Raw genomic sequence first — 14,581 nt, 5'->3', positions numbered from 1 at the left:
GTGATTACTTTGAGAAGATGTGGCCAATACGGGAGAATTCTGAAATTAAAGGTGACTAAATGTTTTTCAAATAAAGTTACTTAAGAAATGATTGGTGCTTTTGTTTACTTGTAATCTTTAATATGAACCTTAAAGAAGTGTTTTATTATTTAAGCCTATTCATCTCATCTCTTCACAGTGGAGAGGGACACTTTAGTCGACTACTGTGTGTTAGGACAGCGTCCTCCCACTCACCTAGCTGGCCTGGCTCAATTAGGACCTTTGGGAACTGGTAATTCTCTTGTGAAAAGTGGCTCTGGAGAACCTCAGACACCTCAGTCACAGCCCCCATCCCAAGGACAGCCACAGCCACCCTCATCTCATAGTGGCCAGCTCCACCACAGTCCACCGCTACGGTCACAGGTGGCTCCTCCTACAGCCCTTCAGCCTCTTCTGGGCCCAAGAGGCCTCCTGTCACCTCAGCTCAGTCCACAGATAGTGCAGCAGCAGATAGCTATGGCTCACCTCATCAACCAGCAACTGGCAGTTAGTCGCCTATTAGCCCACCAGCACCCACAAGCCATCAACCAACAGTTCCTTAACCACCCACCTATCCCAAGGCCCAGTAAGTCTGTAGGCCCTGGAGAGCCAGGAACCAATCCTTCAGCAGCTGAGGTTTCATCAGACATCTATCAACAGGTCCGAGATGAGCTCAAGAGAGCCAGTGTATCACAAGCTGTGTTTGCCAGGGTGGCATTCAACCGCACACAGGTAAAAAAAAAAAAAAATCTAAAAATGAACACAGATGTTAAAAAGTTCTTAGGGTATTCACAGTTAGTGTAATGTCTAGATTATATTTCTTCTAATTCAGACAGCAGAGATTCAAGTCTTTAGTTGAGGTCTCTGGGTAGAAAGTTAGATCAGATCAGATTTTCCAATCTGCAGGTCACTGCACTAAGGCCCAGCATGCTTGTTCCAGTCCCTGGGCCATATCAGTCTCCTTTCCCGCCCTCTCAGCAGCTTACACACCTGGTGCATTGAACCTCTGCAGGCCTGAATTACGCCCCATTAGAGCTATAGAGTGGGTGGGAGATGATGTGGTGCAGGTGAAGACCTGGTGGGATTTGCATATGTATACTTGCAAGACCTGGACCTTTCTCATTTTGCTTTCATGTCCTTGTGTGTGCATGTTCGTGAACACCAGGGTCTGTTATCAGAAATTTTGCGGAAAGAGGAAGACCCTCGCACAGCCTCCCAATCTCTTCTGGTCAACCTCAAGGCCATGCAGAATTTCCTTAACCTTCCTGAGGCTGAGCGAGACAGGATTTACCAGGAGGAGCGTGAACGCAGCATGAACCCTCCTGTAGGGCTGCCCCCAAACTCAAACTCCAGTCCTGGGGGTAACCGCCTATCTCAGGTACCCATTATCCTGCTGTCACTAAAACCCTTCAGGCCTTACACACTTTTACTACAGAGCTGTCTTTTTGCCAGGCCCAGTATGAGAGTACCTGCATTGTAAATTTGTGTGTCTGACTCTCCATTTTTATACTGTACATGTGCTTCAGAGATTGTTGTGATTTCTGTCTAGGTCGGTCTTATCAGAGCAGTTGTTTTGTTTGGGTTATACATATTTGTGGCTTTTGTGAGCAAAATCACATTTTTTAACGTAGGATTGCTGTAGCATAACACAGGGTTAAAGAAATGTTTAGAAATTTACCCAAGAACAGTGGTGTTTTTTACACCACTGTACAGCTTTTTGATGCTTTCGATACTTATCTGTTTATAAACAATTTAGTTTTTACTATTGATGCATTTTTTAACAGATTCATTTTGATGTCCATGAAGAAAAAATACATGACTATTTATCATTTTATGATTTTGTTCAACATTACCTTCAGTGACAATTTTTATCCAGTTTTAAGTATTATGACACCAGATGTTACTTAAAAATTAAATGTTCACCTGTTATGGAGTGAAACATTTGTGAATTGTTTCATGTTCCATTCACACAGAAAGTATGGGAGCGCAACATGGACGAACAGTTAACGCCTGATGCCTGGGCATCTATTTGGAAAAACAAGAACAAAATTATCAACTCGGTGAGGCTCACAACACTTCTCTCTCACTCATTAACATACAGTTGTTGAACATACAGGGAGCTACTATTTCATGCTTGTGTAGAAAATAGAATTTCTTGATTTTACAATTCTCGAATTTTAACATTTCTGTTGAAGAAGATCTATATTCAGGATTATTTTTTACAGGTAGTGTGAGCTGAGCTAATCTCATAAGGTTTTATCATTTTTGTCATAATGTCTTATGACATTATTAAGACATTTTTGTGATCACATTTATTATATCTGCATTCGTATACTCTGTTTCCTGCATTTTATACAGCATCTGTCATTGCATAGAGACAAAATATTTGGTAACTGTCTCTAAACATAGGTTTGGCTTTTGTAGCTAGATATGTTAAGTAATGGTTCGGAACTTTCTCTGAACAAACCGTAGGGTCATTTGAGCAGGACTATTTTTAAGAGCATGAGTGAAAAGTCCAGATAGCAACAATCTCTGTGATATAAGGACAGAGTGCTGATCCTTTGGTCTCAGGGAATGCAGTTGTGTACTATTATTATTATGTCTGTATACTGTTATCTTACCATCTTTTGTGTTGGGGAATGTGAGATTACTTGCTTGTGCCTGCAAAATGACTTCAAACACTGCACTGATTTAAACATGAACTACAAAGTAGATGCAAGAGAATGCCTTTAACTACTCTCCTACTGAATGCATCCTTCTCTGTGCTCCGCTAATACAAACACATGCTACTTTTAACCTTTTATTTGAATATCAATTGTTTGAAACTTACTTTGTTTGTCTTAATAACATTTGCTTTACTCCTGTCTCTGCTGAATCTGATTTCCGTGGTGTCCTGTAGTCTAAGCCCTCTGGTCCAAATACTGACCTTCCCCTGAAACTGGAACCACTGGTGAACATCACATCGTCCATTTATGATGAGATCCAGCAGGAGATGAAGCGAGCCAAGGTGTCTCAGGCTCTGTTTGCCAAGGTGGCAGCCAACAAGAGCCAAGTAAGCCCTTATGTTTGCATACCCAAATAACTACTTTCAGTATGCTAATGATACACTTCAAAGCCTTCAAAGCGTACAGAAACAAAACTTTCTCTTTTTCTACTGTTTGATTTTATGCATTTAAGGTGATGATTCAAAAAACATTGGGGTAAATGGAGGGATTTGACTGGTAATTATTTGTTTCATTTTAAGGATGCATTTATGTTACACACATGCATGATTATCAAAGTCACACACTGGGCAATTCCATTCCACATGAAAGGAAAATAAAGCTGAAAATAACAAATGATGTTAAGCTGTGCTCAATCTACCATAAGCAAGAGTCTCCTCCTGTGCAGGCACTGGTATCTGATCAGAGCACGTCTGTACCGGTAAACAACAATACCGGCAGTTAGATATGCTTTACACTGCAGATGTCCATCAGAATGGTTTTCATTCACCCAACCATGACCCACCATCTTAACATCCCAAGGATCTTATCCTCCATGACTCAGTCACTTCATTGGAGGCATATTTCATTGCACTCCTCAGATAGTCCTGATTACTAGCTCCTTTTCACACTGACCTGTGGAAAGACAGTAATATTCTGATTCAAGGTACTGTAGACTGCTGCAGCAATATGATCAAGTAGGAATGGTAGGGAAGATTTAACAGTCATGTGGTTGGAGATAATGTGGTTAATTACACACAAAGAAATAAATAAAGAGATCAGTATAAGCATGCATATGCAAGCTTTCCTGATGAAAACTCTGTTATTGGTTAGATTAAACCACTTGAAAAGGATGCTGTAATAATAGTGTAGTGCATGCCTTCAACTCCACCTAAAAAGCATGGAATTAATCCATGAGTGTTGATTAAGGAATATTTTGGAAAACCTGCTGGACCATTTGTAGGTCCATTTCCCATTTGAGAGCAAAGAGAGATAATTGATTTAGTCAAATCTGATCCCTCACCCAGCTGCGCCTAATTCTTGCCATGAAATTGTCTGAGTGACGACAGTGCTGTACCGACCCTTTCAGACAAGGACCGTTAGCACACTATTTGTGAGTTTGCAGGTGTGACCACCCCAATCCTAAAATTTGTGTAGAGCGTGTGTAAAGCAGTGTTGTGCTGGTGTATGTGTGTATGTGTGTGCATGCATGTGACAGATGCGGTTGGGTCCCACAGGTCTGGGGTCGGTTGGGGGGTCACGGCTGAACGCACCCATCTGCTGCAGCTGGCCAAGAGGGCCTGGAAAGAGAGAGACAGAGAGAGAGAGAAAGGGACAGAGAGTGAGAGAAAGAGAGAGTGCACTGATCAGGTTATTAACACAGGGTGCTGGTAGAGGTTGGCTTCCCACAACAGCTGGTATCAAAGACTGGCCTAGTCTAGCAGAGATAATCATATCTCTCTCCATTTCACACTCTATTTCACATATTCTCATCTCTCTCACTTTTCCTTTCCCCCTTTGTCTCTATCTGAATACCTGTCATCCTACCACTCTTTTTATGTCAGGGTTGGCTATGTGAGTTGCTCCGTTGGAAGGAGAGTCCAAGCCCAGAGAACCGCACACTGTGGGAGAACCTTTGTACAATCCGCCGTTTCCTCACCCTCCCCCAAACAGACCGTGACCTCGTATATGAGGAGGAGTCGCGCCACCATCACAGTGAACGTCTGCACACTGTCCTTCATCTACCCTCTGACCCTCAGGTGAGTCTGGATCAATAGATTGCATTCATAATGCTGAAAATGAGTTTATTAAAATTTTCAGTGCTAAAGTTGATAGAAGCATGGGATTATTAGTATCTAGGATTTTTTCAGCAAATTTCCCCTAAATGGTTTGTGATTTATGATATTTTCCATATTTTTATTGCTGCTGTGGAACGGAAAAGGGGTCATTGTGATTGTGTTTCATTGTGTGGTTGTGCACACATCTTTGGGGCTTTTGTTTTCATATCAAGGCCTCAGGGTCCTTGCCAATCTCTAATAACCTAATACATCCAGCCCCCTTTAATCATAGACACACACACACACACACACACACACACACACACACACACACACACACACACACAAATAGCTCCAAATGCAGCACTGATTAAATGGACTTTTCCATCCTCCAGCCAGTGTCATTACAATGTACACCAAGCACACTCAAAATTCACACATATACACATGCACACTCATTTCCATACAGAACCTCATACCTTTTGAAATGGTACACACCTATATCTATTTTCCTCCAGGTTTATATTTCCTGTATCTTTGTAGCATTCTGTAGCCTACAAAAATATTCTTTCTGTTTTTGTTTTCTCTTTCGTCTTCTTGCTCCAGTTTGGTTTCTTTTTATGGTAGCAGTTTAAGCAGAGTATATTTGTGTGTGTGTGTGTGTGTGTGTGTGTGTGTGTGTGTGTGTGTGTGTGTGTGTGTGTGTGTGTGTGTGTGTGGTTGTACTTATTTATGTGTTTTGGGCGCAGTAGGAAATGCCCCATTAAGACACACCCTGACAGACAGTACCACCACAGCCCTGATATTATTAATGGCGGGAAGAGACAGAATACACACACACACACACACACACACACACACACACACGTACGTATACACACTTATACACACTTCTACACACATCTACATATTACTGTAGGTGACTCATGGGAATTCACAGTAACGGGTGACTAAGGTTACTGTACAGTGGCTTTGACCATAAGCTATTACAGAATACTGACCATAAAGGGACTGACACTTTTGGCATGGGAAGCCTGCACCCTGTACCTCAATGCAGAACCATATTGTTGTTTTTATTCTTTTACTCTTTTGGTTTTCTTTTTGTACAGACTGCATAATACCTTTCCTAACCTTCATATTCAACAATACAATGCAATGAATGCTTGTGCTGCACTTCAAGCAAGTCTGGAGAATGGAACAACTAGCCCAGTATGTGTTACACTGTTATTGTACAGTTAAGGTAGTTGTGTTTCGGCAGGCTTTGCTGACAGTTTCTTCCATTAATTTTAGGTTTAAACATTAGCTTTCCTATTTTCCTTGAAGAACCTTAAAATACGCTCAGTGTTCCACTTAAAACTCCTTATATTTTTTCTGTGTTATTAAATGCTCATCACAGGAAGGAAACTGTGGTCACTCTATTAACACATTCCAGGTCTCCTCTGACACAGAGCCCAGACAAGCCACCGCACAGAGGACAGAGACAGCTAAAAATACAGCTCACAAGAAATCAAACAGCTGTATCCAGAACAGTTGTGTTCTTTCTTTTGCATGGTTTGTTCCATGTGCAAAGGTTGTGCTTTTAGATCTGATTCAGCTCTTTTAAAGAAAGGAATCAGTGACCACAATGAGTTAAGATAAATTAGGTTTTGTTTTGTTTTTTCTGTTGTTTTTTTATTTGCTGTCAGCACAAATTTAAAAGGATGTGTAGCCAATGCACATAACAAGCATTGACCGTGTGTGTGTGTGTGTGGGGGGGTGTCTGTATGTCTCTCTGTCTGACTGTTAGTGTGTATACGTGTGTTTGTGGTTGTCTCTTCTGCTGTTGTTTTCTTGACACAGTAATGAGGGTCCCTTTCCAGTTCAAAATACCCAGCATCCCCTTGGCTCCAGCCAGCCTGCCACCACAGAGCACACATGTGTCCCAGCTGCTTGAACACTCAAATAATTTCACATACTGTACATATACACAATATAGTGTATGTTAACCAACAAGAATACAAAAAAGCTTTTACTCAGTTCGCCATGGTCTGAAACATTAGTCCATGAGTCCACGTAGTTCAGGCTTTTTGTTTAACATGTCTAATATCCAACATACCACTGCTATGAACATACACTTTTGCACCTGTCCTTGCATGCAATGTATTGGATCCCAGACTAATTCATGGCTTCACTGTAGTGCATACTGTGTCGTCCGTGTGACTTATGCTAACATCCACAAGCTGCACACACCTGCTCCTGTAAGTGCCCTAGCCTCCTCAGCACTATTCCTTCCATGTGTACACAGTGCTCATGGGCATAAGCCCCACCCCCCACTGCTCATTTGGCAAGTCTGTCCTTATGAATTATTTCTCTTTTGTTTTTGCTAAATTGGATGCTACACCCCCAGCCTTGTGTTCTGATACTCCAACAGGAGCAGATTATTACAGCTCAAACAATCCTATTCTATGTATCCTATTCACACAAAAAATGATTATTTCTGATTGTATTGGTTGGATTATTTCTGATTGTAATCTGGTTGTATTGTCATTAAACATTGAATCAATGTTTTTTTCTGTACATATAATAATGTGTACACATATCTGCTTATATACTGACTTGTATAGGCAAGCACAAAACGCATGCTTTCTTTTTAGCTCTTTATTTCTCTCTCCCTCACACACACACACACACATACACACACGAACACACACACTCATGTACAGTACACTCAGAACTCAAAAACTCACCCACTCTGAAGGCATTGCAATATGAAAAAAAACTAAAACAGAAATTATTATGCATGTCTGTAATTGAGGTAGGTGAAGTCATGCAAAAGGATACTAACAGTAAAATGTCTTCATCATTACATATTTAATGTATTGATGTCTTAGCAGTGTCTCTGATGGCAAGACAAATCCCCCACCACCCCAATCCTCATTAAGAGTCATCTAAATCTTTCATATTATACCCTAATTCGTTCATACTTCTGTGCTGTAATTTGGATCTGATTTGGAAAAAAAAATCTTAATGTAGTGAACTCATAGAGCAGTCCCTGGTTGCAATTAAAAAACACAGAAAATGGATGAGGTTCAATATTGAATTATGCCTTAAGTGCATAAGGAAAGAAAGTGTGTGTCCAAAGTAGACTGTGGTCGAGGAGTCGTAGTGGGAGCAGTAAATGAAGTGGACGGAGGGAAAGTAAAGAAATGGAGGGGACTGACTTCATGGCTTTAACGGTGTTAGGGTTGATTTGAGGATGGAGTCATTCTTCTGGTTTGGCTTCAGCTCTCTTCATTAGTGTCCTACTCCATTAGAGGAATTGAGCAGCCTCTTGGATCAGTGGTGTAAAAGGGGGTAGAGCATTTTTGATTTAAGACACTGGGTGCCTCCTAATACAAACAGGGTTGGGAATTGAACTTGTGGGGTTGACCATTTCAGGGCTTAGCTTAGCTGCTGCCACAGTTCACAACAGTCATAAACACAAGTGAACAAAAGTGTTCTGTGTGTGTGTGTGTGTGTGTGTGTGTGTGTGTGTGTGTGTGTGTGTGTGTGTGTGTGTGTGTGTGTGTGTGTGTGTGTGTGTGTGTGTGTGTGTGTGTGTGTGTGTGTGTAGAGTTTGAGAAAAAAATTCATAAGAAATACACTTCAAATGCCGAATCCAGGAAAAGTGTATGTATATTAGTGTGTGGTTGAGTGGGCAGGGGGGTCTATGTTTGTGTGTTGCAATTGAGTGCCATACTATGTGCGTGTGGTCTCTGTAGGTAGGCCTACACACAGATAGCAGTGTTATATCATGTGGCCAGTTTTAAGGTTCATGTGTCTCAGCCCCACTCCCATCACAGTGTCTTAACTCTTTTTGTGGTCTCAGTTTGTTTCTAAGAGACATCAAAAATAATATAACATAGAGCAAACGAACTGAAAGAAAAAAGACAAACATACACACTTCCTGTAAAACACTATCCCCAGAAAGCCCCCACAAGTGAAATCAGAGCAATTCTGTGGTCTGGCCTGCCCTCAGTATTATTTAAAAAAAAAAATGCCCTGTTATTATTGAGTGGAGAGAGAGCAAGCAGGCAAGCTAGAGAGAGAGCGAGAGAGAGAGAGAGAGAGAGAGAGAGAGAGAGAGAGAGAGAGAGAGAGAGCGAGAGAGAGAGAGAGAGAGAGAGAGAGAGAGAGAGAGAGAGAGAGAGAGAGAGAGAGAGTGACTGACTATTATCTTTATGTAGGTCCTTTAATTTTAATGCACCGCAGATTTATAGCTTAGCATTCCAGCACAGAGGCAGTGGGCACCCCACCCTGGTCATAAACTCAGCAGGACAGCGCCATAGTTTTCAATAGTTTTGCTGTGACATGCTACACCTTCCAGAGTTTTAGAGACATTAGTTGCCATCCACTTCCATCATTTTACTGTTTACACCAACAACACTATTTACTACACCCTTACCACCCCCTTTCTTTCTTTGTTCCTTTCCTGTTATTTTCACTCCTCTAAACTATTCAAAAAACAATATCAGAAAAATATTTCCATCCCTTTGATCATATCATCTCCATATAACCCACATGTTTGAAATTACAGACCTGATAATGATAATGGTGTGGGCGACAATATTCCCATGTTATTTGTGTAATATTCTTGGTTAAACAGTCATAACACAAGATGGTGTGGTTGGATATTTACTAGAGGTGACTGGACATTCTTTCTGGTCAAGAGCCCCATGGACACTGGATGAATATTCATTGATGAAAACCTTTGTACTCTGGGGCACTACTTTACTTATTATTCATTTCCCTTCTTTTAATGATCTCACTAACCTGATCTTTGCTCTTTCTTATCAGGTTCTCCATAGACAGCCTGTGCCACAATTAAAGGACCACTCTCCCATGCGTGAGGACTCAATGCCCAACTCTGTAATGGAGGAAAACTCTCAGGCTAGTGCTGGTAGTGGCAACACAGGAGGAAGTAGTAGTGTTGTTAAAAAACCCCGCTCCCGTACCAAGATCTCACTGGAAGCCCTGGGCATTCTGCAAAGTTTCATCCAAGATGTGGGCCTCTACCCTGACCAGGAAGCCATCCACACCCTCTCAGCCCAGTTGGACCTGCCCAAGCACACCATTGTCAAGTTCTTCCAGAACCAGCGCTACCATGTTAAGCACCATGGCCGACTGAAGGAGCTGGGAGCTGAGGGTAGTGGAGTTGATGTTGCTGAGTATCGAGACGAAGAGCTACTCTCTGGGTCAGAGGATGCAGAGTCTAGTGAAGATGGCCATGAGGAAATCTACAGTGGACAAGAAGGTGCCCCACCAGGAGCAGTCACTTCTTCCTCAACACCCTCTTCCACCTCAGGCCAAGAAGAGAGCAAGGACAAGGCTTTATCTCTAGGGTCAATCCGACCCAGCTCCCTGCCTTCCTCCAGCTCATCCCCCAGTCCACGAGACCAGGCAGAGTATCAGAGATAAAGCATTCTGCCCTGGGAAAAAAAGGGACACTTTGGGAAAAGGATAAGTGGAAGGTGGAACAAATGGAACAGTAAAAGCAGACTAAAAGAATCCGGCACAGGGTCAAATGAAGATTGAATAAAAACAGGACAAGAGTATGCTTGAATATTGATTATAGAAAGAAAATGTGTTACAACAAAAATAGCTAAGATAAGGATTAGTAGATGAATCAAAAGATCATTTGGCACCAGATACTGTAAGGTCTGTAAACATGATGAAGGAACATTTAGGTTAGTGGCCCAAAATTGTTGTTTATTTGTTTAAAAAAGGTGCCAGATATCTGATGACACTGAAAGTGGATTTTGTTATCCTAAACTGACAAGTGGTCACTTTTACTCATGGTTTCACAAATTAAGGTGTGGGTAATTAATAGTATGAATATCCTAAATCAGTGTAGTTTCTCCCAAAAGTCACTTACACATTAATTAAAAGAACTTACTTCTTAATTCCTAACCTACAATCCGGGGATCATTAGAAACTATTGTCCCCTTCACACCTCTTTGGCATTCAGAGTAATAACAGTGATTGAGCTTTAGATAAGTTTTAGATGAGCCATGGACATCTACAGGGACACTAATGTCTCATCAAGGAGCCTGGTGGGTGTCTGTGGCTTCTCTCTTCTTCCTCCCATCTGTGATGGGGAATTCTTTATGTTTCCAAGAGGTGGCTATGTTTGGCCATTTAAGTGGTTGAATGGATGGGTGGGTGGGTTAGAGGTAGTGATGAGGGCTGTGGTGTATACATCAGCCTTACTGACTGATTCCATTGTAAATACATGTGGTCTACTGAAATGTCCAGAGTTAGCTTTTCCTCCCCTTTGAAGATAGAGCCATGTCTCCCACAAACAACCACATCATTCCATATAGTCCAATGTGGTGATACAAACCACCAGCCTGGTACCCATGCACCCATGCATGGACTTCCCTCAACACCTCTGTCAGTCTAAATTTAGTGAATGGTTGTTTTATATAAATACATTTACACGAGACATCTTGTCACTATGTCTCTTTGTACTCTCTTTGCACTTAAAATGGCTAGTAAATATCAAGAATAAAAAAACATAGGTAGGTGTCTATTGACTGCTAAAGACAATTTAGTGACAGGAGAGAGTGCAGTCTGACTGCCTTGTCCTATTTTTGGCCATGTTGAGGAGAGTAAAGTATTTGTCCACCAACAGTCAGCAATCAGTCATTTTCTGTGTGCGACTACATCCCTATGTCTCATGATTTCTGTCCTGTGACTCTTTCTCTCTAATGGAACACAAAGTGTACCAATTTCAAACCACCTACCCCACACTCCACATCTCTATTTATTGCTATCTATATCCACATTTATTATTACTGTTGTTGTTATTATTATTGTTATTATGGTTGTTCTTTCTGTCATTAATGTTATTTTTGATTGGGGTTTTTCATAGTCTAATAGCAGCCTTTGTCTCAAAGCTGTTGTTTTGGTAATGAATGACTTTATGAAAGAGGGGAACACTGCCAAAACATTGAGAATTAGAAGCAGTTACTGAAGAAATTGAGTGAACCCTGTGATATTGTGTACTACCATTTCAATCTACACTCCATACTTTTTCCAAAGAAAATGGCAGTAGATGAGTCAAACCCAAAAATAAGACAAAGCATATGAAAATATACTTTTTTTAAAAAGAAATATTGACAATCCATTTATTGAGCCAGTTAAAACTCTGTACCATTAATGAAAATGTGTTAATGTGTCACATCTCGGGAAATGGACTTAGCTACTAAGCTCTGTGGTAAAGCCTCTGTGGATACTATAGCAAACTTGGATCCAGGGTCCTGATTTGCTTTTGAGAATCAGCTGCTACCTGCTCATTTCTGGATACGAGAATAATCGTCATTGTTAACCTTACACTGACCATTAATCTGTTTTTTGTTCATAAGGTGATGTTTATGTAGATGTTTTATCTATTACAAATGACAGCCTTTTCTTTATATGTCTTTGATGTGCAAATCCTTACAAATGTCTTCACTGCAAAACGTTCACTCGCATTAGCATATCTTAAAAACATCAGAACGGTTTTGTTTTTTGAGTTATCACCAACATGCAGATCATGAATTTAAATCAAACTTTAAACATTAAACACTACACTATGTTGTTTCTCATTTGCTTATGCATTATGGCTCATTGCTTTTTAGAGATCTACACTAGGTCCCTGGGTATGCAGTGCAATGTGACAATGTCTGGCTTATGTTTCTTAGTGCTATTCAATTAAAGGCATAGTGAGGCCAGGGATGTTTACTAAGACACATGCAGGAGTGACAATAATTAACATGGAAGTATGAGGACACACGGCACAGCCATGCCATACCTCAGGGAGCCTGATGTCATTTCACACTGAGCAAAAATGTGACACAAAGAGGATACAGTGTAAAGTATGTTGATTTAAACCACTGTTGTCCTTTTGTTTACTTCACAGTGTGAAGTATCTCCTAGTCAGTGATATTTAACCACTAACCAACACACCTTTAAGACCCTTAGTTTCCTTTTGATGGTTTTGACTTGGTTTAGCACATCTATAATATGCTGGTGAAACTGTGTAAAAGATTTAAGAGCCATTTATTGAGCCTTTGTTTCAGAGCAAGGCTGGTCTTACTGATCCTTGTATAATTTTTTCTTCGAATATCAAGAGCGCCCAACATGCAATGATCATGTGATCAAGTAAAATTTAAAAGTACAGTAAGTAAGACATTTATTTCTACGCTGCTTTCTGGTTTATTACTTTGCTGCTCGTGGATAACTCACTTTTGTTTCTCAACTTTGTTGCCTAAATCACTGTGGAAAAGATCTTTTTACAGATTGTACTCCCTTTAATGTGCTAAACATATCCTGTCAATATGTTATACTGATATTTTATATTGTATTACACTTTTAATGAAATGTCCTAAATATTCACAGTTTTAAAATAATTGCTAACAGTTTGTTTGGTGACACCCAGAGGCATGTTAAATTTCACAGCAGTCCTGGAATGGTGAGAAACACTTACTTTGAATCTCTTCCTTAAAATGTCAGATATTTGGAGGCTCTGATAAGGGTGTCTAATAATAGAGTACTGATTGTCAGGTGGATCTAAACCTTAATTAAGCTTGTCAATCAGCTATAACTGTAGGAGTCCAAAGCCCACCCCTACCATTATTATCCCTCACCCGTTCGTGGCCCCGCCCCCTGCAGTGCCCAGAGAAGTCTCAAACAAGCAGCTTTGATGAGTCTGTCTCTGCCCTGCTCCTAAATTATCCACAGTCCTGGTGAGACAAGCGTGTGCATGCTAGACTGGTGTTTAACCTGCTGCAGGGGTGGCCTCCTACCCACTCAGCTCCTTCATCACCTCCTCCTCCATGTCCTATACAGAGTTTGTGCTAAGTAGGAAAACAAAGAGAATTCTCAGAGTCCCTGATGAGCGATAGGTCAGGGTCACTCACCAATTACCCGTCTCTTCCGTGACAGGAGTCTCGTCTTTGCCTTTTTAATTTCTAGCACTTTGTCTCATTTTCTCCTCCACTCTCACTCATGCTGTGCTTTTGGGGTTAATTTGAAGTGATCATGTCCCTGTGTAGGGAAACAAGTGGTTCCTGGATAGCATAAACTCTCACCGTAAAGAAATTATTTTAAAGGAAAGGACAGGAATCAAAATTAATCTAGTGATAAGAACACAGATCACAGTTACAGATATCAATATCAGCCACACACATGTGCCACAGACATTTTGTAAACTGTTGTAACCCTTCTTCTGTAATGTAGCACTTAAAGATTCATTTCCTGCAACATTTTTCTTTCTGCTTTCTGACAATTCTCTGACTAACAGATAAATTACAGAATGAAGTGGGTTTTTTCACTTCCTTGTACTCTTTCTGTGCGCCTTAACTAAGCACAAGGCTCTGTCTGCTTACTATGGAGACTGTTTATCCTCATTAACTACAATGTGAATCAGGTTTGCCACTCCAGGATTGGTACTTTTCCTCAAATGGATCATTCATTATCACTAAGTGATAATAAATTATGTGCATTATTTGGGTTCTTTGGCTTGTGTGTCTTAATGTTTCGTTTTGTTTTTAAATTGCTGTCATTTAAATAAAGTGCATCAGTGGATCAGTCATGTGTTTCTGGATCTCCTACTTCATGCTCTGAGTCAGTTCCTATTTGATCACAAATGCAAATGCAATTGGTTATGGATGAAGCAAACCGTAACAACTGACATTTTACCAAGTATATTTTAAAAGTTCAAAAAGCACAGAGGTTGTCTCTAGAACAATGCAATGTTGTCTTTTGCAAAAAGACTAAGTCTTGGGGAAAACGAGTGGTGTG

General features: G+C 40.7%; 1 protein-coding gene across 7 annotated transcripts in view; it reads left to right on the top strand.

The window, feature by feature from the left end:
* Nucleotides 1-14,370, top strand: part of satb2 (SATB homeobox 2) — a 45,341-nt gene extending 30,971 nt beyond the window's left edge. For 6 of the 7 annotated variants that reach the window (XM_027179629.2, XM_047815000.1, XM_047814999.1 and 3 more), the window contains 7 exons: nt 1-51; nt 179-750; nt 1,184-1,396; nt 1,992-2,078; nt 2,918-3,070; nt 4,565-4,759; nt 9,593-14,370. In XM_027179629.2, the coding sequence (XP_027035430.1) occupies nt 1-51; nt 179-750; nt 1,184-1,396; nt 1,992-2,078; nt 2,918-3,070; nt 4,565-4,759; nt 9,593-10,213 (1,892 nt within the window). In that variant the 3' untranslated portion in view covers nt 10,214-14,370. The remainder of the gene's footprint in view (nt 52-178; nt 751-1,183; nt 1,397-1,991; nt 2,079-2,917; nt 3,071-4,564; nt 4,760-9,592) is intronic. The other variant, XM_027179631.2, reaches the window with a different exon arrangement.
* Nucleotides 14,371-14,581: the final 211 nt, after the last annotated feature.

Source organism: Tachysurus fulvidraco, chromosome 6 (assembly GCF_022655615.1).
Source record: "Tachysurus fulvidraco isolate hzauxx_2018 chromosome 6, HZAU_PFXX_2.0, whole genome shotgun sequence".
NCBI lineage: Eukaryota > Metazoa > Chordata > Actinopteri > Siluriformes > Bagridae > Tachysurus > Tachysurus fulvidraco.
The sequence above is the reverse complement of the archived record's forward strand: the minus strand, read 5'-3'. Positions and strand labels throughout refer to the sequence as shown.